The following is a 26375-nucleotide window of genomic DNA, read 5'->3' on the forward strand; positions in this document are numbered from 1 at the left end:
CCAGTCATCTCACGCCATGCCCCAAATGTAAAGCTTTCTGATTAGTAACAACAGCAGCTTCAAATCTTCAAAGCATCATTGCCCCCGCAGCCCCACCTACTGCCAGCTGCCATCAGCACCCTCACATACATCCTAGCAGCTCTGCAATAGCACCAGACAGAACAAACACACTCTGCTGACATGCAGTCTACCCAGAGGCAGGGCAATGCCCGGGGGCCTCATGAAGATGCTCACATCATAGTTTCCTGCCATGATGAGTTTAGCAAACTTCTTGGATCCTGCCACGTTACAGCGCTCTCCAATGTTAACAAAATTGGTGTATGGTCCAATCCTGAAGGGCTCGAGACCTTAAAAGGAAAAGCATTTTGAAAAGTTCTTGAAAATGCACATGGATGACATGAAACAAAGTATTTTCAGCAAGGATGTCAAGCCCATCTGAGCAGATAGGACAAGAGATGACAGGGAAACAGGATCACAATCTTTTCTTTTCTGAACATTGAAAGGCTACTTGTTGCAACTCTGCTTACAACCAGATCTCCCAAGAAGAAACACATCAGAGCTCTGTGCTGTAAATACCCAGAGTGGGCTGAACCACATAGTCTCTGAAAAGAAAAAGCCACCATCATTCTTATTTAACTAAGGCTCTGGGGCAAAAGTCATGAAGAAAATTTCAAAGGAGGACTGAACTTGAGTAGGCCTTGTGCATGCTGTTCCAATTGTTGTGAGTCATATGTGCAACTAATCTGTGTGTCTGGAAAATCCTATCTCTTGATGCTACCCACAACTTCTAACAGTTATAAACTCTCTGCCCCACTTTCCCCTGAAAATCCCTGAGCCTAAGAGGGGCATGATACATCCCATTCAGAACTAGATGGAGGAAGTAGGCACAAGATCCACCATGAGCTGAGACGTTAGGCATTTGATAGCTGCTGGGAGACAGGAAACAAGGAGATAAGGAAGGAAAGGAAAATAGAATGTGTGACATTTTCTTTTCAAAACCCATGTGCAGCCAGAAAATGGTGGCACACACCTTTAATCCAAGCACTTAGGAGACAGAGGCATGCAGATTTCTGTGAGTTCGAGGCCAACCTGGTCTACAGAGTAAGTTCCAGGACTGCACAGAGATACCCTGACTCAAAAAACAAACTAAAATTATAAGAGTCAAAACCATGGGCAACACCAACTAGGCTTGGAAGGTTGTAGAGTGTGGTGGTTTGAATGTAATTGGCCCCTATAAACTCATTGGGAGTGGTACTATTAGGGGGTGTGCCTTTGTTAGAGTAGGTGTGGCCTTGTTGGAAGAAGTATGTCACTCACTATGGGGCAGGCTTTGTGGTCTCCTATGCTCAACATATGCTGATTGTCTCAGTTCACTTCTGTTGCCTGTGGATCAAGATACAGAATACTCAGCTCCTTCTCCAGCACCATGTCTGCCTATACACTGCCATATCTCACCATGATGATAATGGAGTAAATCTCTGAACTGTAAGCCACCTAATCAATTTTTTTCCTTTATGAGAGTTGCCATGGTCATGGTTTCTCTTCACAGCATTTGAAACCCTAACTAAGACAAGGAGAAAACTAAAAGCTGGGTAGGGAGGGACAGCAGAATAAAAAGGGTAGTTACTGGAAGAGTTGGGATATGTGTAAACCTGTTTTAAAAAATAGATTGTATGAAATTCTCAAAAAATAAAAAATATTTTAAGAACAATAACAAAAAAAAAAAAAGGATTGCTGGCCAGGTAGTGGTAATGCACACCTTTAATTTAAGCACTTGGGAGGCAGGAGCAGGCTGTTAGTTCAAGGTCAGCTGGTCTATAAAGCAAGTTCTCGGACAGCCAGAGTTACACAGAGAAACCCTTCTTGGGGTAAAAAAGATTGTTGAATCAGGCATGGTGATTCATAGCTATAATCCCAGCACTCTGTAACTTGTAGGACTTTGAGGTCAACGTGTATATTATGCTGCAAAATTCTACCTCAAAAGAATTCTTTTTCTTTTTTGCTTCATTGCTGTTCTATCAGAAATCAACTTGCAGCTGCATGGAACAAATTTCTTCACCCCATCATCAGAGTATTTGGAAGGTCTCATCAACATTGCATGTAGAAGGCCCCATTAAAATTGCATGTGGGAGGACCTCATCAACAAAGTACATGGAAAGTCCCATCAGCAGTGAACATGGAAGGTCATATCAACAGTGAATGTAGAAGGTCCCATCAACAGAGCATGTGGATGGTCACATGAACACCGCATGTGGAAGGCCACAACAACAGCATATGTGGAAGACCCAGTCAACAGTGACTGTGGAAGAGCACTCCATCTCTTTCACTGAAAGACCATGAACCTAAAACTAACACTGCCAAACTGGATGGTGAGGGAAGACCACAGGAGCCACTGTGGTAGGTCTCCCACCATGAGGCACCCAAGGCAGACTATTGGGCTTTGGCATATTATTGCCTTATTTACTAAGGAGTAGCACCATCTTCCCTGGCACAGGCTAATTCAGAGGCAAGTCTCAGATAACACATGTAGATGCATTATACTCAGACAAAAAGCAAAAGACTGTGAAATGACTGTAGAAAAGGTTGTCAAATTGCCTTTGTTTTTAAAGTATTATAGAAAGCAGTCTCCCTGAATAGTCACAGGCAGGTTCTAGAGACGAAGGCCTTGGGTTCATCACTCATGTGATCACACAACCTGAGACAATCACACAATCTTTCAGCTTACAAATCAGCAATAGTCTCTGCCTTAATTATCATAAAAATGAATTACACAAAATTAGCATCAGCTAATAGAGCTTCATAAAAAAAATGGCCTTTGAGTCCTTTGCCAAAGCATTACATGAAGAAGCTAGTCTGAGAAAGAGGAAGATTATAATGGCCTGGGTAATTATACAGATATTCCAGACCATTAGTTCACAGACTCAAGAAGCAATAACTTTCTACATTTACAGTTTCTGACTTTTCTCATTGCTAATGAGCCTTGTGCCCCCTGACCTTTCACACAATCTGGAGGTTGTGTACTAGGTAAATAGGAATGACAACCACTAAATGCTGAGGGTGCTTGTGTGATCTAAAGGCATCTACAAAGCACTTCTGATCTAGCAGGAATGACTCATCAGATACAGAAGCAATGTTTCTCTTATTTATACACAGGTTAACAAAGTGTTTTTCAGATTGGACATGGTAGCACATACTTGTAATTCTAGCACTCAGAAAGAGGAAACACGAGGATTGTTAGTTTGAGGCGGCCTTTGGCTATACAGTGAGACCTGTCTTTATACACCAACATTTCAGGAAAATAAAACAAAATAAAATAATCCAGGCATGATGATGTACGCCTATAAGCCCAATAGTCAGGAGGCAGAGGCAGGTGGATCTATGAGGCCAGCCTGGTCTATGAAATGAGTTCCAGGACTGCCAGGGCTGCACAGAGAGACCAAAAAATAAATAAATAAAGTCCCAAACAAACGGCAAATGCAAGATTCTAACAATACTCGTTACATTGCCATTACAAAGCACTAGGCCTTAACCATTTGAATTTTCAATACTTCCTATCAACTGAGTATTAAAACTTAGGCAATGACAAGGCTATGCTGTCTCTGTGCAGCAAAGACAAGCCCACAGACTCTCACTGTAAACTAGGGAGTATATCAGCAAGTCACCTGCTCTTCATTCCTTTATACCCTGGAATTAATCTCTCTACCCATCCTAGAAAAACAGAGTTCTTTAGTAAAATTTACCTAAGTGCCAAGGAAAATAAATAACCACTCTTCTTTGACCTAATAAGTTTCCTGGCATAAATAATCACTTAGATATATACACATTAAATAGATCCTATAAATGGTTTTTTTTAAAAAACATCTTCATGACTTACCAGATAGTAACATATGTCCTTCAAAAACACTAGCTGGTGGAACTCTAGGCTTACAATTTTTCACAGCTTCAGCGATTTCCCTAAGTTAAAAGAGAAAACACTGTATTCATTAATTCAGAGTAACATGTATTTAATTAAGATAATTTCCAGCTATGAAAATAAGCCTACATCAATACACCCATGCGCATGATATGCCTACTTAAATGTACAACAGCAGTTACATTCTTCACTTCCTCAGCAAGAGAAAGGTCAGCAGTGCCGGCTGTGCTGCTTCTACCATCACTGACACGAGCTGGAGCTGCTGTGTGAGGTCTGCACAAACACAAACTGCAAATCAAATCCCTTTCCCTCCCCCCAGCCCACACACAAAACATGTCCCCGCTACCGAACCAACAGTTGAGCAACTTCAAAGAGAAGTTGGAGCTCTGAGAAATAACAGTAAGTGTGCGCTTGGGGAGTTTGCTGGGTTGCTGGCAATGGAGAGAGGTCAGCCCTGTGCACACAAGGAAGGAACAGAGAAATAGAGTTTGGACTCTTCAAAACATTACTCCTCAAAATGTGTTTCAGTTATCCACAGTCTCTTTAACATTGTCAATTTCTGCTTGATAAACCACAGAAATCTAGCTTTCTCTATTTACTGTCAGGCCCTATAGGCACTGCTCACTCTACTGTCCCAAATTAGTATGTGGATGACTAAGTAAAAGCAGGAGTTATACAGATAGGTACAGATATCAACATACAAATACACAAGTTATAACAACCTCTTTTTAAAGAGGAAGTGAACCAAAAAATGAAGAGTCAGTCTGTGATCCAAAGATAAGATACTTCAACTACTGGTGAAGATATAACATGAAGGATATATAAAAAATAGGGATGTGGGTATACTGCGCTAGAGTAGATGCTGAGTATATACAAACCTTGGGTTCAATTAACAGCACCAAAAATGTAAATATATAATAACTTTATAATTATTTAGAGTATATCATAGAAGCCAGGTGTGGAGGTACACACCTTTAAGCCCAGCACTCAGAAGGCAGAAGCAGGCAGACTTCTATGAGTTCCAGGCCAGCCTAGTCTACACAGGAAGTTCCAGCCAATACGTCTGTCAGAGAAGTCAGAAAAGTAGTTTAAAAAAAAAAGTATTGGGTAACTCAGCTAAAGAAATAATTATGTGCATATACACAGAACAGTAAGGGCTGGCTGAAAACACGATCACTGTTGACTCTATAGAAAATGGCTAAGAGTCCTAAACTACATCCTGACTAAATCCTAATCTTTCTGAGAGCCACAAATGATAAGAATAAACATATCCATAAACAGCACTGTCATTTTTCACTCCTTCCTTCACACCGGCCCTTGAAAGCATGAGTAAGCAATGACGCACAGGACCTCAAGATGCTAGGTACCTGACTACTGTCTCTGTAGGAGAAAACCTAAAGAATGCATGTGCTACACCCAAGAAGACCTAGTTGTCCTTTGTAGTGATGAGCAGTGGGCCGCGTTCCCACCGCTCTGCTCCCAGCTGCCTGGCTAGCTTATGCCCCGAAATAACAACACACAAACTGCATTCATTTAAACACTGCCTGGCCCATTAGTTCCAGCCTCTTACTCACATCTTGATTAACCCATATTTAATAATCTGTGTAGCACCACAAAGTGGTGCCTTACAGGGAAGATTCTAGCGTATGTCCATCTTGGGCTGGAGCTTCATTGAGTCTCTCTCCCTGAGGAAAGGCACGGCAGACTGACTCAGAGAGCAGAGGCATGGCGATTTATTAACTTCCCTTCCCAGCATTCTGTTCTGTCTACTCCGCCCACCTAAGGGCTGGCCAATCAAATGGGCCAGGCAGTTACTTTATTAACCAATGAAATCAACTCATACAGAAGACCCTCCCACATCAGTTCCTTCAACTACCTCCACACACAGTCACATTCCAAGTACCAAGGGTTAAGACTTCAACATACAAACTTATGGGTAGAACAACTGAGCTGAAAAAGCACAGGAAATATTAGGTTGGACAAAGTGGCTCACACCTACATTCTCAATCCTCAGAAAGCTGAGACAGGTGGTGCCAAGAGTTTAAGGCCAGCTTGAGCTATACAACAGGGTCTTCTAAGCCAGTCAGAGCTACACAATGAGACCTTGTCTTGAGACGAGAATAGAACAGAAGAGGGCAAACAGGGTTATCAAAATGCCTCAAATGCCAGCACCCACAAAATTGGGTAGTTCACAAATAACTGCAACTCCAGCTACAAGAAATCCAATATCCATTCTAATGCCTACCTTTGTAGGCCCTGAAAACACACACATACATAGACACACACACACACACACACAAATAAAAGGTCAGACATGATGATATATGCTATAATCCCAGATTTGGGAAGCTAAGTCAAGAAGATTGCCACAGGTTCAGGGGCAGCCCAAGCTACCTACACGTATTAAGTACCAGGCCAGTGTGAGCTACACAGCAAGACAGACCCTGCCTCAAAGGCACATAAAGAGGAGAACTAGGGAGTAATATGATCAAAATAATTATGTACATGTATAAAATTCTCCAAAAAGTAATAAAAATATCATTAAAAATTATCAACAAATAAAACCAAACAAATTTTAAAGCAGGAAAAGAAGAGGAAACCATTACCTGATATGATCAGGTGTTGAACCACAGCAGCCACCAACTATATTCACCAAGCCATCCATAGCAAAGTCCTGTACTTAGGGAAAGTGAATTCATCCGAATTCAAAATTTACCAAAACAAACTCAGCATAAGAGCATTTACTTTCTATATTTCCTGAATAACTGAGATGATACTAAAGAGAAATAAACACATTTACTTGTACTTTAAATTAAAAACTGTCACAACCCTAAGTAAAAGATACACATAGGACATAGTACAGATATTATGAAACCTTTTATGTTGTCTAAAACACAGAAGTAATTTTATTTGCCTTTCTGATGAAAAGAAACTGGTTTTTACCCATATGACCACAATGAATATGAAATGGATAACACATTTTCAAATGAGTTGAGTATCAGTTTTTTCAATTTAATTTAAATTTTTTAAATAAAAAAATGAATGCCCTCTGTCACATCAGCCATGTTTCAAGCATTTCATCAAACACACAGGTAAGGCACCGTACTGATCAGCAGGGTCTGGAATAACCAGAGACTAGTGAGTGGAAAGAGATAAATAAAGAGGCTGAGAAAGCGGAGCACCAAGACTATCTACTTAAAATAATTGAAATTATAATCTCAGTACTCAGGAGACTGAGGCAGGAGAATCATGAGCTCAAAAGCAGTCTGGGCTGTAGCAAAACCCTCTGTGGAAACAAACAAAAAAGATAGTGAAATTATATGAACTGACTCAGAAACAGTCTCAGAGAAAGCATCAGTGAGCCAAGACCTGGAAATTCAAAACCTGATGAAAGAGAGGCATAATGACATGAGTGCACTGAGCAGCAGGGGCAGTGACACAGTCTCGATGCAAAGATGACGAGTACATTCAAGAGAGGGGGCACGTGGACATCGAATTCACCCACCCCGCAGTCTCAAGTGAAGGAGAGGGGCAGCCATTATTTGATAGTGTTGAAGAAGGGACACTGTAGCGAGCCATGTGTCATTCAGTTTGAAGACAACTTCACTAGGAATTTTCCAACAGCTACCACTGCCAACCATTAAGTAAGCAGACAGTTAAGTCTGCCTTATGCTTCTGCTACTTTCTCAGAGTACCTAAACTTTATTTGGTTACTTATACACTCTATTTTGAAAGAAAATTATGTTAAATCTAAACACCATCTTCCATCATGCATTTTGGCACATACCTCTATAACCCCAACTATTCAGGAGGTTGAGGCAGAAGGATAACAAGTTTAAGAGCACGTTAGGCAAGAGAGACTGGATCTCAAAGTTAGTTAGTTAATTAATTAATTAATTAATATAACACTATATCTATATTTTCAAAATTGAAATGAATGGATCTCTGACCTTTAGGTGATTGGCCATCATGGATGGTGTTTCATCATAGTCACCAAAAGTATTGGGAAGACCTGAGAAAGGACATTTCAACCATTATTCAAAAGTATCTTAACAAATATCTAAGTGTTTTAAAATTTATACAACTCTCTATTGACACTCAAATTTTAACTGCTTACAAAATGAATAATAATACAGTATTTACAGAACAGATAGCATAACAAGAACAAAATTTGAAGAACATTCACTCTTCTTTTACATGTTCACTCCCATTAGAAACAGAGTGCTCCAGCCTCCACCTCCAAACCCCCTCACAGTAAGATAAACTCATTCATCTTACAAAACTGCTTGTGTGGAAGACACCCTGTACACAATCCCACAGCCTTTGAACTAATGAACATCTGACATGCAATGCAACCAAAAATAAGAAATACCAGCCTTCTTTAAATTAAATACTTCTACTCTATTTCAGATAGCATAAAAGGTTTCATAGTATCTGAACTATTTCCCATGTGTATCTTTTACCTAGAGCTTGTGACATTTTTGTTTCTAAAGTAAATGTTTATCTCTCTTTAGTATAACCTGATTCCTTAACCTTTGATTATCTAGTTTCCTACTGGATTTATGCCCTGCCCCTAATTACCAAAGGAAAATAAAATAAATTATGCATTTTTAAAGATGTATTTTGCTTAAATTTATGGTGCCCACAGGGGTCAGAAGAGGATGTCAGAGTCCCTGGAACTGGAGTTATGGATGGCTGTGAACCAACATGTGGGGGCAGGATATTAATTCCAGGTCCTTGGCAAGAACAAGTGTTTTCAACCACTGAACCATCTGTCCAGACCATTTTTATGCATTTTTAAATGTATACACTTGAGGCTGGTGAGATGTTTCAACAAATAAAAGCATTTGCTGCCCAAGCCTGACACTCTGAGTTCAAGTTTCAAAACCCACAGAGGACAGAGAGAATCAATTCCTAAAAGTTATCCTTTGACCTCCATATGCAAGTCATGAGACACATGTAATTGCACCCACATATATAGATCACTTACACACATACTAATAAAATTATTTTAATTTTTTAATGTATACATTTGGATAAGAATATACAGAATATAATTTTTAGCCCTAATTAGCTGAATAGTACACAAAGTATCCCCTGAGAAACTTGGACAGTCCCGACCACATTATCAACATTTTCTGGGAAGTTTGAGGTCTACATATGTCTGAAATTTTTAGGTGCCATCAACTAGAAATCTTAGTTTTTAAAATATAACTACCCACAATGCTTTTCTGCTAACAAATGAAATGGGGAAAGGATCCCTCTTATTTTGGCATCGCTTTGGCTATATTCACACGGCAAAACCCTTATTAGTGACAAAGCTAGACTAATTTCCTGAAGATACGCCCTAACTGAAACTGTTCTGCTTAGCAAAACTGTTCTTTCAGGCTTAAGGGGAAGCACTAGTATAAAGCCAAATACTCAATGTTTTGTTTTGTTTTGCTTTTGGCAAAATTCATGTTCAGTCTTAAAAAAAACAGACACACTTGAGCCTCCCTCCCTCCACTGTACGTATACACACACACCTACAACATAAATTCTCCAAATTAAGAAGTTATCCCAATTACCACTGACTTGAATATATCAAGTTCTTCGCATGCAACGCCCCCTTATAAACACACCTGCATTTGGGTAACAGAGGACATAGGCTGTTGTACATTTTCCAATTGTTTCAATGAAAGGCCTCATTTCAGCTGCACCCAGAGCACAATTTAATCCAATGCTAAAAAAAAAAAAAAAAAAAAAACAAAAAAAAAAAAAAAAACAGTAAGCAGATTTCAGAATCATCATCTTTCATTCAAAATATTTATGCATAAAAGTTATAATAAAGAGATGAATATGTACAGAAATCGAGGATTTTCGGTCAATAAAACTATTCCGTATGACCTTAAAATAGCAAATATGTGTCACTGCATATTTGCAAAGATCCACAGAATGTACAAAAGAGAGCTCTAACGTAGATTAGTATTCAGTTAAAAATGTTTTAATACCCTACCATAACAAGGCAAGATGTTAACAGGGAAAACTGGTGAAGTGTGGGCAGGGAGGGAGTATAGAAAATCCCACTTTCTGCTTGTTGTTGTTGTTGTGTTGTTGTTGTTGTTGGTTGTATACCTGATCTAAAGCAAACACGATTCTCTGATCACTGATTTTCAACCGACCCTCACATCTCCCTTAAAACTGCTAAATCCAGGTCCAGGCATGATGGTAGATGTCTGTAATCCCAGCACTCAGGAGGCAGAGGCAGGAGGCCTCCACAATGCCACAGCAAGTGTGAGACCAGTCTGAGTTTCAGGAGATGCTGACTCAAAAACAAACACATAAAAAGGGGGCTGCAAGGTCCCATGCATGGTTAACTTACAACTGGACAGATCTTTCCATTTAGACATTTTACCAGTGCATTTGGTAACTTTCATCGTAGGTCACTAGGGTGTTATGGGTAAGAACGGCCCTCAGAGGTGCACATATTTCTGTTGGTGAAACTGGGAAAGTATAGGAGGTCTGGCCTCATTTGCATGTCACAGGAAGAAGACTTCAAGGTCTCTTAAGACTTTCATCATTCTCTGCCTAGTGGTTTGGTCTCGAGATGGGAGCTCTCAGCTACTGCTCCAGCACCATGCCTGTCTGCTGCCATGATGGTCAGGAACGCTAATACTCTGAAACTGTAAGCCCTAAATTAAGTGCTTTCTTTTATAAATTGTCTTGGTCATGGTGTTTTATCATAGCAAGAAAAAAGGAACCAAGACAGCTACTATAATATGGATTCAGCATATTGAAAATAACACTGTAAATCATTCTGTTATCAACTAGTAAGGTTGTTTGAATGTTTTCCAAACTTAGTTCCAATGTTAATTTTCTTTTCCACAGTTGACATTACCCAGTCAGTCAGTCTTCAACTACAAGTACCTAGAGATAAGAAGTAATGCCCACTCAATTCTTAGGGCTCTAATAAAGCTCAAATAAAATATCACACACATATGGACATTCCTTATCAACTATCCAGTTCTCGTACTGACACATCCATGTATCCTGCCCATCTACTTAGCAAACTCGCTCAAGTCAACATAGTTCAGATGTTACCATGTCTAAAGAGCCATGTCTGAATCCTCCAAGGACCACCACTACATACAGCCAATTTCCTTCACTGTTTCTGTACAGCACCAACTGTTTCTCCATTTGTATTTGGAGAGAGGGAATACAAGGGAGGCATGTACATCTGGAAGTCAAAGGACAGTTTGCAGGTGTGGGTTCTCACCTACCATGGGGGTCATGGTGATCAAATCAGGTCACCAAGCTTAGCAGCAAGCACCTTTACCTAGTGAGTCATGTTTTCCGTTCTCATTTAGTGAAGTGTTTCTCTTTAATGTGGACTACTTCACTTGGCCAGTATTTCAGGACACATAGCTGGATTTCAATGAATGATAAATGAATAATACAGGATTCTACTGCTCTTTGTTAACAAAGAGTCTGTGATAACAGCCAATAATTAAATAACAGTTTCTCGTGTTAACTCTTTCCAATGACTGCTAACTTCTATATACCCTCCATTCTTAAAAGATAAAAACCTCTTCAGGCCAAGGAGCCATCGGGGTTCCCTACTCTATGTTAAGACCAAGGTCCTCCCAACTCCCCCCAGGTCCAGGAAGGTGATCAACCAAGCTGAGAAGGCTCCCACAGAGCCTGTCCATGCAGAAGAGTCAAAGCTCAGCGCCTTTGTCCTTGGCTTCTCAGTCAGCCTCCACCGTCGGGGGGTATGGGTGGAGGGGAGGGGAGGGAAGGGGGGGGAAAAGGGGAGGAGATGGAAATTTTTAAATATAAAAAAATAAACCAAAAAAAAAAAAAAGATAAAAACCTGACCTTTAACATCCCTACTTGATTTTACTCCAGACTGCTTCTGTTGCTCCACAAATTGAGAGGGACACTGCTGTAACACTTGCAATCACTGTTCTGAAAATGTCAACTGAGCGTTAAGAGCCAAAAATCCAGCCAAGCACAGTCTTAAATTATAAGCAGACTCACAGGCAAACACTTGACTGCCTAGAAGGTAAGAGAACTCTCCTGATATCAGTGTGACCTATTTATTACAGAAGCCTTGAAGCCCTTAAGTCTCAGAGACTAGAGGAAATCCAGTGCGCCATGGCAATGATACAGTAGAAACACAGAAGCAAGGCCTCTCTGAGGCCATTTTATGCGCCCCCAGTAAAAGTGCCCCAAATGAAAGAGTCACTCACCACAGTGGGTCTGAATGAGACACGCTGATGACAAACGCCTCTCCTGTCTGGCCAGAAAGAGTCCGTCCACTTTTATCAACAATGGTCCCAGAAATCTGAATTAACAATGTAAACAGATCAACAATACAGACCCTGGTAAAGAGTATGGTCACAAAGACAAAGTAAAACAAGCCAGTGGGAGCTCTTCATTCTTTCATGAGGAAGAGAAATGGCAGAATTGATATAGTCAACTAACTGGGGAAAAAGGACAAAGGCAAGAAAACCCCAAGCAGCCTTTTAAGTCACATACCCACACCCATTCCTCTACAAGCCCTAATGAGACAGTTGTCAAGGCTTTGACCTCTTTTGAACAGCCTATCCTCCATCAGACACTTCTAGGCTAGTTTTTGTTATCTCTCCAGAGGTAGGTAGCTATTGACAGCAGAGAGGTGAACAGAAGGGTAGTTTCTGAAAGATATTCTACTATTCCAGGGAGGAAAAAACCTACACAAAAGCCCTAATTACAAAGGAATTTTCTTAAAGAGGGAGAGGGACTGTCAGGTACATATTTAAGAACTTACAAAGATAGGTCGGGGAGGAGCATAATTCTCTTCAAAGAGTTTCTGGAGTGCAAACAAGGCTGCCTAAAAAAAAAAAAAAAAAAAAAAAAACCAAGAAGAATACGTTATTTCTATGAAATGTTCAAGGTCAACTAACTGCCTGATCACAATACCCCTTCCCAAGACCTCTTCAGGCAGGTAAGGCCCCAAGCTGAAGAAAGGGAATCTGCCCTACATGCCTAACATCCCTTCTCAAGTGTAACACGTACATGCTAACCAATGCTCAGGTAAGGGAATCTCAAGTATAACACGGTACATTCTTAACAATGCTCAGGTAAGGGAATCTTAACCAATATTCAGATAAGAAAAATTCAAGTGTAACACAGTACATGCTGACAAATGCTGTGTAAGGAAATATCATATTTAACACTGTACATGCTAAGCAATCCTCAGGTAAGGGAATCTCATGTGTAACACTGTACATGCTAACCAATGCTCAGATAAAGAAATCTCAATAGTAACATGATATATGCTAGCCAATGCTTAGGTAAGAGAATATCAAGTGTAATACGGTACATGCTAACCAATGCTCAGGTAAGGGAACCTCAAATGGAACATGGTACATGCTAACCATTGCTCAGGTAAGAGAATCTCATGTGTAACACTGTACATGTTAACCAATGCTCAGATACAGGAATCTCAAGTGTAACACGTACATGCTAACTAAAGCTCCCATAAAGAAATCTCAAGTATAGCACATATATGACAACAAATGCTCAGATAAGGGAATAACAAGTTTAACACTGTACATGCTAATGAATGCTCATGTAAGGGAACCTCAAGTGTAACACTGTACACGCTAACCAATGCTCAGATAAGGGAGTCTCATGTGTAACACTGTACATGCTAACCAATGCTCAGGTAAGGGAATCTCATGTGTAACACGGTACGTGCTAACCATTGCTCAGGTAAGGGAATCTCATGTGTAACACTGTACATGCTAACAAATGCTCAGGTAAGGGAATCTCATGTGTAATACTATACATGCCAATGAATGCTCAAATATGGAAAAAGCTCAGTAGTGGAACCCTGCCTAGCATGGTGCACAAGGTTCGAGGTTCAACCCCAGAATCATAAAAAAAAAAAAAACAAATAAAAACATGAGTTTACAATAACAAGCTAGGCCGGGCGGTGGTGGCGCACGCCTTTAATCCCAGCACTCGGGAGGCAGAGGCAGGCGGATCTCTGAGTTCGAGGCCAGCCTGGTCTACAAGAGCTAGTTCCAGGACAGGCTCTAGAAACTACAGGGAAACCCTGTCTCGAAAAACCAAAAAAAAAAAAAAAAAAAAAAAAAAAACAATAACAAGCTAGTTATTTCTGCTGAAGAGCTAACTTTTCTTTCTTTCCTCCCTCAATTAAAATAAAGTAACTACAACAATGTCCTGCCTATTTTGTCAACCTTTCATATACATCAACGGCAGTCATAAGAACCACAGATGCGCGTCACTAGAAGTCATCGTGAGCTTGGGTTGTAACACTACTCCTCTCTGTTAAAAGTCCATGTTTAAGCTTCAAACAGTGATCTACTTCTTCTTCCTTGTATCATTAGTCATGATGTGAAGATGAACACATCTGTAATTGGAATGCAACTTGTCATTAATTCAACCTTTTCCAGTAGTGGGGGCTTTTTGTTTTTTGTTTGTCTTTTTGTTTTCCTCATGGAAAGCTCTTAAGTCAACAATATTAATGCTGGTATGGTGATGTATACCTGTAATGCCAATACTTGTAAGACTGAGGCAGAGGGACCTCAAGTTTCAGGACAGCCTATGAGACCAGTTCTAGGTTAGTCGGGGCTACATAGCAAGACTCTATCACAAAAATAAACTGGAATTACTATTTTAGAATTAAAAAAAAAATCCTTTAAATTTTTTGTTGTTGTTGCTTTTTGGTTTTTGTTGTTGTTGCTTTTGGGAGTTTTAAATTTTTTTTTTATTTTTGTTGTTTTTCCAGACATGGTTTTGCTGTGTAGCTCTTGCCACTCTGGACCAGACTAGCCTTGAATTCAGAGATCTGCCTGACCCTACCTCCTGAGTACTAGGATTAAAGGTGTGCGCCACCACCACCTAGCAGTCCCTTAAAATCTTTTGTTTGTTTTTTATTTTGTTTTTTCAAGAATGAGTTTCTCTGTGTAACAGCCCTGGCTGTCCTAGAATTTTCTTGGTAAACTAGGCTAGCCTCAAACTCACAGAGAGATCTGCTTGCCTCTGCCTTCTGAGTGCTGTCATTAAAGGCATGCACCATCACTGCCCAGCTTTGAGCCACCACTGCCTGACTGTGTAAGATTTTACAACCTTAAAATCATATGGAAAACAAATACATCAGAAAAGCTAGAAATGTTCTAGGTAAAAGGATGGGATTAGTAAAAGGGGCTAAGCCTACCAATCACTCAAGCTATTCTAAAGCTGCAGCAAACAATACAGTAATGCCACAAGAACAGAGTTCTGGAAAGGACTATAGAATTGAGGGTATCTTAGTCAAGGTTTCCATTGCTGTGTTTAAACACCATGACCAAAAGCAACTTAGGAAATGGTTTATCTGGCTTACAGGTTACAGTCCATCAAAGGAGAAGCCAAAGCAGGAACTTGGGAACAAGAACTTGGGGACAGGAACTAAAGCAGTGACCATGGAGGAATACTGCTTACTCGTTTACTCCCCATGCTTTAGTAAGTCTCCTTATATAATGCAGGACCATTTGCCAAGGGGTAGAAACACCCACAGTTGGGCCCTCTCATATCAACCATACACTTTCTTACAGGCCAATCTGATGGAAACATTTTCTCAGCTGAAGTTTCCTCTTCCCAAATGACCCTGGCTTATATGAAGCTGACAAAAAAACCAGGACAGGCTGTATTATGCATCTTTCATGTCACTGAGAAATAATAAAGTATTTTGGGCTAGAGAGATGGTTCAGCAGTTAAATGCACAGGGTTGCTTACAGAGGACCCAGCTTCAATTCCCAACACCAACATGATGGTTCAAAACCTTCTGCAACCCCAATTCCAGGGGATCCCATGCCCTCTCTGGGCATCAGGTATATACATGGTGCACAAACATGCATGCAAAAATACATAAACACATAAAATGAAAAAAATTAATGAAAAGTGAAGAAAGTATTGAAAAAATGAAATAATCTTACACTAATATCTTCCCTACTTCATACTCCAAAATAAATTCCAAATATATCAATAGAAAAACTTCTAATATAAAAAAGAATATATGGAGCCTGCAAGATGATTCAGTGGGTAAAGGTGCCTGCTGCCAAGCCTGACAACCTAAGTTTGATCAAGGGAAACAAAGAACTGACTCCCCAAGCTGTCCAATGACAAACTCTGACGCACTGTGGCACTCACCTACTCACACACATACACACATGTATCCAAAATAAAGGGCTAAAAATTTTTATAAATATCAAAGATAATCAGTTGATAAAACACTTGCCTTACAAGCATGAGGACCTGAATTCAATCCCTAAAACACACTTTAAAAGCTGGTGATAAACACTTGCAATCCCAGTTTTAGGGAGGTAGAAACAGAAGGCTCCCTGGGGCTTATCACTAGCCAGTCTAATTGAAGAGATCCAGAACAATGAGAAACCATCTTAAAGGAGACAGGTGGCATCCTTTAAAGATTTAAGGATTTCTGAGGATGACACCCAAGCTTATCCTCCATCTTTACACATGCATACATGCATGTATCTAAATAATCACTCACATGTGAAACTGCGTAATATATAGCCCACACATTTCAAAACTTAAAAATCCAGTAGCCTATCTTTTCCATCAAATTAAAAAAAACTATCCCAGTGCTTTACAGTCTTGTCTGGCTACCCACGTACCCAATAAAAAACAACACTGTGCTTCTTTCCAGTTGTACGTCTGCTAGTTCCATGGTTAGGAGAACACACTGCTCTTCCAGACAGCCCAAGTTTTATTCCCAGCAACCGTATCAGGCAGCTCAAAACCACTGGTAACTCCAGCTATAGGTGGAATCAGATGCTTCTAGACTCTGAACATCTAGGTATCTGAACTCTAGGCATCTGTACTGACGTGCAAATACCCAGATACACACATAATTTTTAAAAATCCAATACAAAACAAAAAGAGCAGAGGACATAAGTCAAAGAAAAGGAAGTATGATTTCTAGTCTCATGTATGTTGGTATATGCACATGAAAGAGTCAATCAGAGAAAGACTAAAACGAAGCAAACACAAGAAACTCACTTAAATTCAATAGTAGCTATTATTATCTTCTAACTGTAGAGGAGTCTTCACAGCCCCTCCACCATCCCACTCCATTTTCCCCTCACTTACTTTGGCATTGGCTGTATCGAAAATAGTTTCAATGAGTAAGATATCCACGCCACCATCTAGCAGTCCTTTGGCCTGCTCCTGGTATGCTTCAACAAGCTCATCGAATGCTGCAGAAAACAAATCACAGTCAGCGCATCAGAAACCCACACCTTCTGAATGACACCAGGGTGTGCCAAGCTCAAGGCTGCACCTGTGAAACAATGATGGTTTACAATGCAATTGCTTAAGGACAACACTTTGTGTAAAAACCAAACACAGTGGTAGAAAATAATCAACAAAGTTATCCTAAAATTCTGCCATGTGCCCCCACTTCTCACATGAGCTACGAGTGGGAAGATACATTAAGTGGTTAACTGTGTACTCTATTCTCAACATCTTTTAAATAAAAACATCAATCACTCTTTCCATAAATCATCTTAACCCATTAAGAGACAAATCTAAGAAACAGGATTTAGGGGCTGGAGAGATGGCTCAGCAGTTAAGAGTACTTGCCACTCTTCCAGAGGACCAGAGAGAACCCAGCACCCACTACCTATATAGGCTTCAACTGCCTATAATTCCAGTTCCAGATGACTCAATACCTCATCTGGATTTTACAGATGCATGCACACACAAGTAAAAAAAATACAACATAATAAAATAAATGAGATCTGGAAATATCACAGGCTAAATTTATAATAAAAAGTTATAAATTTCACTGCCCCTCACCCCCAGTTCAGAGAAGCCACCTCTCCAGAAGATAATTTTTTTTGTTGTAACTGTTTTTTTCCAGACAGGGTTTCTCTTTGGCTTTGGAGCCTGTCCTGGAACTAGCTCTTGTAGACTAGGCTGGCGTCGAACTCACAGAGATCCGCCTGCCTCTGCCTCCCGAGTGCTGGGATTAAAGGCATATGCCACCACCGCCCAGCCAGAAGATAATTTTTGACTGAACCAACAGTATTCAACAACTACTAGGTCAATTTTTTTAGAAGTGTCCTGTATTTCCAGTGAGAAATCATTTGTCTTCTCACTTTATCTCCCAACCAAGAAGAAAAAATGCCTAGCTATTTAAGAGACACCTACTACACTTGCTATGTAGTTACAGCTGACTTCATACAGTTTGGGAACGGGCTCCCCACTGTCATATCTAGTCCAGAGAACATAGACCACACATCAACTTGGGAAGCTCCACTCTTAGTAAAGAAGCATGGTAGCACAGCATGCACAACTCTGTAAACGAAATCCCATAAGCTGGACTCGCCTGGACCTCACAAAAATCTATTACCACAAGTGCTAAAATTAGCTCTAGGGCTTTAAATCTTTATACAGTATTACTGCACTACAGTGTAGATTGACCTACACTCTTAATTTGTTAAATCTTAGCAAGTTTTGCAAAACTTTAAGACAATTCTGAAGCCATTTCTGACAATTCTGAGCCCTCTCAGTCTCAGCAGTAATGCTCCCCTCTTCCCCCCTGGGAACCAAGGACCAAACAGCTACACATGCACGTATGTTCTCCAGAAACTGGGGCAAGAAAACCTTTAAGATGTTGACTCAGTTCCTGAACAGTTACCCACACACGTATGTTCTGACTTAGCCCCTGAGAAACAGGATCAAAGTGACCTCTTACCTCATCTGATCTGGCAACTGCTCTCCAGCCAATTATTGATAATAGCTCTTTTGAATAAGCCAATCATAATAGTCAAAGAACAACCCCCAGACACCCCCCTTGCTTCTGTGGCTTTTTCCTTTAAAAGTAGCCTGTACAAGCTATTCAGGGTCTTTCTGGCCTCCCAAATGCTGGAAGATCCTGTCATGACAGAATTAATAAAATCCTCATGCTTTTACATCAGCTGTGGTGTGAAAGAGGGTCTCTTGGGGTGATTCCCATCCAACAGTTTATCCATAGTAATTTCTATGTATAGGACTGGTATCTTTAGATGATTTGGACTGCTTTGTAAAACTAAAAGATGATATACTGTACATGATGGCTCACACCTGTAATTCCCTCACTCAGGAGATGAAAAGACTGCCATAAATTTGATAATGGCATGGGCTAGACAGAGTTTGAGGTTGCCTAGTCTGAACTATTGTGTCAGATCTTGTCTTTAAAAAAAGATTAAAAACATAAATTAGTGTAGGGCCCATGGGTCTACCCCTGCTCCTGGGGTTCATCTTGAGTTCAGTTTCTGTTTAGCCAAATAAAACATTCTGTTTGTTCCTGTGCTCCCTCTGCCCCACCTGGTGATTAGCTATAGGGCATCGTTTACTCCATCTTGGGTGTGGCCAATTTCCCTCCTGCCTGGGGGGAGTTCCTTGAGCAGCTGCTAGGATTTCACCAAGGTTGAATAATGACCCAGGTCTCTTGTGTGTTCTTTCAATCCCCAGGCCTTTGCCCAGCTTGTGTACTGTATAGTGGCGCGTATGGTACAGTGGCACGCAAACTGTACCAAGTGGGTAACACAGGAGAAGGTGTTACAAATTAGTGCCGGAGAGACGGCTCAGTGGTGAAGAGCACTGCTGCTCTTGCAGAGGTCCTGAGTTCAATTCCCAGCAACCACATGGTGGCTCACAAGCACCCGTAATGAGATCTGGTGCCCCCTTCTGGCCTGCAAGGACACAAGCAGGTAGAACACTGTATACATAATAAATAAATCTTCAAATTTAAAAAAAAAAATTAAAAATTTGAAGGATAATAAAGGGAGAAACAACATAGCAGTTAATTTGTAACAGACTAGGAGCTGAATATCCAAATTTTCTTAATGTCTTCCTTTTAAGTATGATTTCAGCTAGTTTTATAGAAAGAACTGACACATCACCATGAACAGCTGAAAGCAAACTCGAACAAGAGCAGCAGCAAACTTTAGAGTATTTCAGGCACTATTGTAAGCCCTTGACACAGACACAGTCACAATTCTGAGGTCTCATTTTGTAGACTTGTAGACTGCTAAAGCACTTCCCCAAGGTCCATGATCTACAGTATGTAATGAATACTCACTGACATTCCTATAATCTGGCCTTTCCACAGATGGGGAGACAGAAAGTGTCTTATTAGTAGGGCCCAGAGCTCCAGCCACAAACCTCTTGATTCCTTTGGGAAAAGAAAAAAACAAAAGGTGTGAAATCACAATCTGCTTTTTGGTATAAATCCTCAAACTCAAGGATCAAGTGCAGTAACACAAACCTATAATCTCAGTTCTAAGGAGTCAGAAGCAAGTCTGTGAGTTGGAGGTTGACCTGAGCTACCTACGAGGAAGCCATCCCAAAATAAAACAAAAAGGGCTGGGACTGGACTTAGTGGTAAAGGGCTTGCTTACTGCACCCGAGGCACTCATCCTGGTTCAACTCCCCCAGTGAAGAAAAAAGGGGGTGAGGGCAACTTTTCCTTGACAATAAGGCTATAATCCTCTAGAGCTCAGAAACGTAAAAAGTCCTAAGAGCCTAATTTTTTCAAAATTCATCTGAAACAGAACTACTGAACTAATTAATAAAAGGCTATTTAATTTTTATGTCACTAAGATGAGATTCTCTTAACATATTTGTTCATGACTAGGAAAATCACACAATAAAAGGGATATGTACATATTATTGCCATTAACAATTCAAAAGAACTCTCAAACTTCAAATCCAAGTATTTCTGCATGCACCCTTTCTATACTACAGCTGTGTGTTGGCATACTTTTTCCCTATTCTTAAGAAGAACCCAAAGTCTTGAATTTAACAAGGGGCCTCACATTAGAACATACTGTGAAATGCTTTACAGTACTACACTGCAGCCCTTTCACTAGAGTAAATACTGTATCAGAGTTAATAATTAAAAAGCCTGAAATTCCAGTATGAAGCAGAATGAATATTGCTCTAGTCAGTTCTTTAAACACACACACACACACACACACACACACACACACACACACACACACAAATCTTGCCTTGAGGCTAGAGAGAGGATTCAATGGTTAAAAGAATTGGCTGTTCTTCCAGAAGACCTGTTTTCAATTCCCAACACATGGCAGCTCTCAACTGTCTATAATTTTAGTTCCAGGTGACTTGGCACACTCACACATTAATATATGCAGGCAAAACATCAATGCACATAAAATAAAGATAAATAAATCTTTTTAAAAAAAATCCTGCCTCTAGGCCAGAAGTAAACTTGTTTCCATAGCAGACTGGGAAGCTATGCTCATATACATATCAGAACAAAAGCCAGGAGTCCCAGAACTCATTACTTGGTGATTTTAGTAGCATAATCTGGACTGTGCTTTACAATACACAGGAGAAGACTGCCAACTAGCTAATGATGGCTGGGCATGACAGCACACTTCTGTGATTTTAGCACGTGGGAGGAAGAGGCAGGAGGATCACGAGTTCAAGGTCCTCCTCTGCAACACTGGTTGAGATCAGCCTCAGGCTCCAAGCCTGCCTCAAAACAAACAGAGAAAAAAAGAAATTATTTTCAGCCTATGAAAAGGTTCTTCATCTTTCCCAGTGCTGAATAATAGCATTGACAGGTACCACCTTTCTGTTGGGGTAACAGGCTCTGCAAGTCCATGAACTTAAACATTATCTCTCAGAAACAGATTTCCTTATAAACTGCTTTGGTCTTCTTCATTAGTATGCTGTCAGTTACTTCCTAACAATTTCTTCCCATCGTTCCTGCTGGCAATGACTGCACACTTCCAAATCTTTCAGGGCTCAATATATTTCTTCTACTGCTTTCCCTGTCTCAAAGCCTCCCACTAGCAGCGTTCTGATGGCAGCTAGCCAGGAGGCTGGTTATTTCAAGAACCACTTTAGTCCCAGCAAGATGAAATCAAATGCTACATCCTTCTGTCAGCCAGGAAGAGCAATCGGGTCATCAGTAGTCTTCATGAGAAAATGCTCAAAAGGCAATCACTGCTTAAGTAAGTCAGGAATGGAGAAGAAGGCAGCTTTTGAAGGATAAGATCAAATACTCAAATAATAATCAAAATCAAACCAGCCAGTTGCTATTTAATAACCCAGTGATGTGCCTAGCTACCAAGTCAGGCTATGAGCATCATCAGGGTAAAAGAGAAAACCCTGAACCAGATCTGGTCCACAGGGACAGTGTGACTTCAGAGACACTGAATGCTTCTCTATGATACGATGGGAAGTCTCCTGCAAACAAGTAGATTATCTGCTCCCAAGCCAAACATGATGTGAAGGAAAACTGCACATCAGAGTTGAGAACATCAAAGAGCTTGTGTGTGTGCCACAAAGAAAGAGAATATCCCTTACCTGTCTGCAGAGTTATCTCCTCAGCAGCTCTTCTGGCCACATCTGCAGAGCACTTGTTCATCCGGTAGGCCTAACATATCAACCACTGAAGTTAGTCTGCCCTACTTTTCCTCCATTCAGCAAGGTATCTATAACTAGCTAATTCTTAGTTGAACTCTGAGTGAAACCACCCACTGTAAGGCTGATATCTGCACATCTACAAGGTCAAATAAGTTGATATAGCAAATAGTCCACAAACTGATAAAATATTTTAACTCAGGTGTGGCAGCTTATAATCTTAGCACTGGAGAAGCTAAGAGGATGAATTTAAAAGTGTGCCAAGGCTATAAAATGAGATGCTGTCTTGAAAGAAAATAAGAGAAAAAGTATTCAAATGGGAAAAGCAACATTTGAGAGAGGAAACCTAAGATTAAGAGTGCAATTCTAATGGCAGATTTTCTTGGCCCTGATTTTATTACTGGACGATGATAGGAAGAAGCAGTTCAAAACTTTCTTTACGCTATCAACACCTTAAAAATCCTGTCAGTAGTGGTGGCACACGCCTTTAATCCCAGCACTTGGGGGGGGGGGGAGAAGAGGGCAGAAGCAGGCAAATCTCTGAATTCAAGGACAGCCTGGTGTACGGACAGCCTGGTGTACATAATGAGTTCCAGAACTACACAGAGACACCCTGTCTCTGGGAGAAAAATACTATTACTTGCCCCAAAAAGCCAGCTGCAATGAATGGGCTGCTACCCTAATAAGCAGAAGAGGTTCCAGCCATGATCCCTGAGAATTAGGATTAGAATGACAGCCACTTAAAGCGGTTCTGTCACTAGCAATCTCCAGTGCAATAAATACTAATAAACATATTAGACAGAAAAGTCTCACCAAGTGTTCAAGGCCATAGTCAGCTTGGGCAATACAAGTGCTGCTGAAAGTGTTTGTTTCAATGATATCTGCTCCAGCCAGCAAGTATTCCTGCAACAAAATATAGTAAGTCAGCTACTGTGAACTTAAGAGTCCATGGCCCCAATAATAAACACATCTTTTCATTTTGTCACCAAACATAAAAGACAATACCCTCAAGACTATAGATGCAAGCAGGTAGAAGGATTTCACAGAAAGGCATACGTAAGACCAGCACATAAATTCAAACAAAAATAATATATTAACTTATGTAAGTTTAGCTACATTCCTTAAATTCTGGTTTTTTGTTTTGGTTTTTGGGGTTTTGTTGTTGCTGCTGTTTTTAAGGGAAAAAACATCCAAACTTCAAGGGGCAGTGGCTAGGCAATAACTAGAATCCTGCCTGTCGAGTTCCTTAAAGTTTCTGAGTATTGAACTCCTCATCTAAAGTATTAAAACCATTTTCTGCCAACAGTTAGTCTATACGGTAATATCAGCCAGGACTTCAAGTGGCTGGCACACCCTGGGCACTCAGGAGCCACTAGCTCTATTCTCCACATCTCGGTACTTTAACATAACTGATATGCACTGAGAACTGCACCGCCCCTAAGAAATCAAATTCTCAGTATGTTTTTTTCGGTCTGCACCTCCTATTCCTATATCTGCAACCTACCTGGAACACTGAGAACTTGATACCGTACCACTCTGCCTGTTTTACCTGCCTTCCTAGTTTCTCTGTCTTGACAACATCTCCATCTCAGTCTGACCCAGTCTGGACTCCTTTATTTTCTAACAGTTAACAAACTTAGTCTTTCCTAAGCTGATGAATAATGTTTGCAGAACTAAAAATGAAAGCCAGGATGAGCACCTTTATAATAGTGGTCATCAAGAGAGAGATAGCTAAAGCAACTTTATTACATGTCATATGGCACCTAAAAAGCCACCGTGTATGTCTATGACATGGGGAGGCCACCAAAGCACCACTGAACAGGAAAGCACAATGGGTAAAGCATATTGCTATGGTCTGAATGCAAAATGTACTTAGACTCATGTTTAAGGACTTGGTCCCAACTGGTAGCACTGTTTCAGGAGGTTGCAGAACCCTTAGGAAGTGGGCCAACCTGGAGGGTACTACCCAGTCTCTCTGCTCCCTGATCAGCACACAGTAACATGATCAATGCCATGTAACAAGCAACTGCTCCCTCCACCATAAACACTACCATATCTTTCTGCCACAATGCACTGTACCTTCTCTCTGAGCCAAAATAAATCCCTTATTTCTGTCAGCTATTCTAGCAGAGATAATTAACATATAAATACAACACTAAGTCTACTCACATAATATGCAGATATAAATGTATAACAAAAATAATTAGGAAGATAAGCATCAACTGATAGTAGCTATTGAGGGAAGGTAGCAATTTATAGCAGTAGTCAAACAGGAATTTATTCTTATTTTAAACAGCAAGAAAGGGGGCTGGAAAATGATTCTAAGGCTAAGAGCTGTCTGTTCCTCCAAAGGACCCAGTTTCGTTCCCAGAGCTCATATGGGTAGCTCATAACCATATGTAACTATAGTTCTAGGAGATCAGACACTCTCTTACAGCCTGCACAGGCACCAGGAATGCATACAGTATAGACATACATGCAGGCAAAACACCAAATGTGTGCAATTATATAAAATAAAAATAATGTATCTATCTATACTTTTAACTAATCAACCCTAAGGGTACCTCTTAATGCCATACTGAAATTTAAAATATGAATCTTGGCAGGGAGGGAGAAACATGGCACTCAGACCTTAGTGTACCGACCAGAGGAACATTTCTGTTTTCTCTTGCTATACTTCACCATGTGAGAATATGATAGGAAGAATGGTACATGGTAAGCAGAGAGGGCCCTCAGCAGATACCAGAGTTATGGTATTGCGATGATGTACTTCCTACTGCTACAAACTGTAAGAAATAAATGCTGGGACCTGGAGAAATGGCTCAACAGTTAAGAGCACCAGGTGCCCTTCCAGGAGACCCAGGTTCAATTACCAATACCCAAATGGCAGTTCACAATAATCTAAAACTACTAGAGGCAGTCCTAGAGGATCTGATACCTACTTTTGGTTTCCATGGGCACCAGGCACACAAATGATGCACATACATAAATGCAGTCAAAGCATTCACACATATAAATCAAAATAGATGGATGGATGGATGGATGGATGGATGGATAGACAGACAGACAGATAGACATACAGATATATAGATAGGAATGTTGTTGCTTGAGTCATCTAATCTGAGAATTTCTACAGCAACACAAACAGACACCATCTTTCAGTGTATCTTCACAGGGTATTAACAGGCAAACATGAGACTCTGAATGTTCCAGGATTTATGGCTTTTCAACTAAAGTTTAAATGTTAAAAAGGCCAAAACAAAACAAAAAACCAACCTCCCTCTGTCATCTGCTTATCCCAACTGACCAACTAACACAGGGTGTAACTTACTTGGTGTGAAATACCTGCTTTTTTAATAAATCACATCCTTTTCCTTTTTCCATATTCTCTAGAGCACAAGACATGACAGTCTGAGCTTAATACATGAAATAACCTGAACAAATGCTTAAGAGCCTGGAAATAACTCACCTTATGAATTTGGTAAATAATATCAGGTTGGGTTATACTTAAGATGTCATTGTTGCCTTTCAGTGGCCTGGTGTGATCTTTAAATTCTTGACCTTGGAAACTGTCTTCATTCAGTTTGTACTGCTGGATCATGGTCCCCATCCCACCATCCAGCACCATAATCCTCTTCTTAAGAATGGCTTCAATCTCATCCTTCAGGGTTTTCTTCATCTCTCCTTTAAAGAAAGTAAAAATTGACTTCAAAAAATGAAAAAGGAAGCTATGTGGGGGATGTAGGTAAGTGGTAGACTCATGTGTAAGACCACTGTGTTTGCCCCAGAACCACAAAGAGAAAAAAGGTAAGGAGCAGGGAGGAAAGGATTAGGAGAGATAAAGGAAACGTGGAGGGGAAATTCAGAGTAATTCATAACTCACAATACAGGGTAAGTAGAGCTTATAAACTTAGTAACTACAGCATTAGAAAACTTGCTGCTTCCTTGTTTGGTTTTGTTTTGGGGTTTTTTTTTGTTTTGTTTTCTTGGGGGGGGGGGTTGTGTGGTTGGTTGGTTTGGTTTTTTG

General features: G+C 40.4%; 1 protein-coding gene across 1 annotated transcript in view; it reads right to left on the reverse strand.

Moving 5' to 3' along the window:
* Positions 1 to 26375, reverse strand: part of Mtr (5-methyltetrahydrofolate-homocysteine methyltransferase) — an 85408-nt gene that overhangs the window by 51282 nt on the left and 7751 nt on the right. The window contains exons 2-13 of the mRNA XM_038333670.1: positions 25818 to 26032; positions 23162 to 23251; positions 22292 to 22361; positions 20031 to 20123; positions 17054 to 17160; positions 12705 to 12767; positions 12145 to 12239; positions 9535 to 9635; positions 7864 to 7925; positions 6520 to 6587; positions 3875 to 3954; positions 235 to 347 (exon numbers count right to left, since the gene is read on the reverse strand). Of these exons, the coding sequence (XP_038189598.1) occupies positions 235 to 347; positions 3875 to 3954; positions 6520 to 6587; positions 7864 to 7925; positions 9535 to 9635; positions 12145 to 12239; positions 12705 to 12767; positions 17054 to 17160; positions 20031 to 20123; positions 22292 to 22361; positions 23162 to 23251; positions 25818 to 26027 (1152 nt within the window). The 5' untranslated portion in view covers positions 26028 to 26032. The remainder of the gene's footprint in view (positions 1 to 234; positions 348 to 3874; positions 3955 to 6519; positions 6588 to 7863; positions 7926 to 9534; positions 9636 to 12144; positions 12240 to 12704; positions 12768 to 17053; positions 17161 to 20030; positions 20124 to 22291; positions 22362 to 23161; positions 23252 to 25817; positions 26033 to 26375) is intronic.

This window comes from Arvicola amphibius, chromosome 6 (genome assembly GCF_903992535.2).
Source record: "Arvicola amphibius chromosome 6, mArvAmp1.2, whole genome shotgun sequence".
Taxonomy (NCBI): domain Eukaryota; kingdom Metazoa; phylum Chordata; class Mammalia; order Rodentia; family Cricetidae; genus Arvicola; species Arvicola amphibius.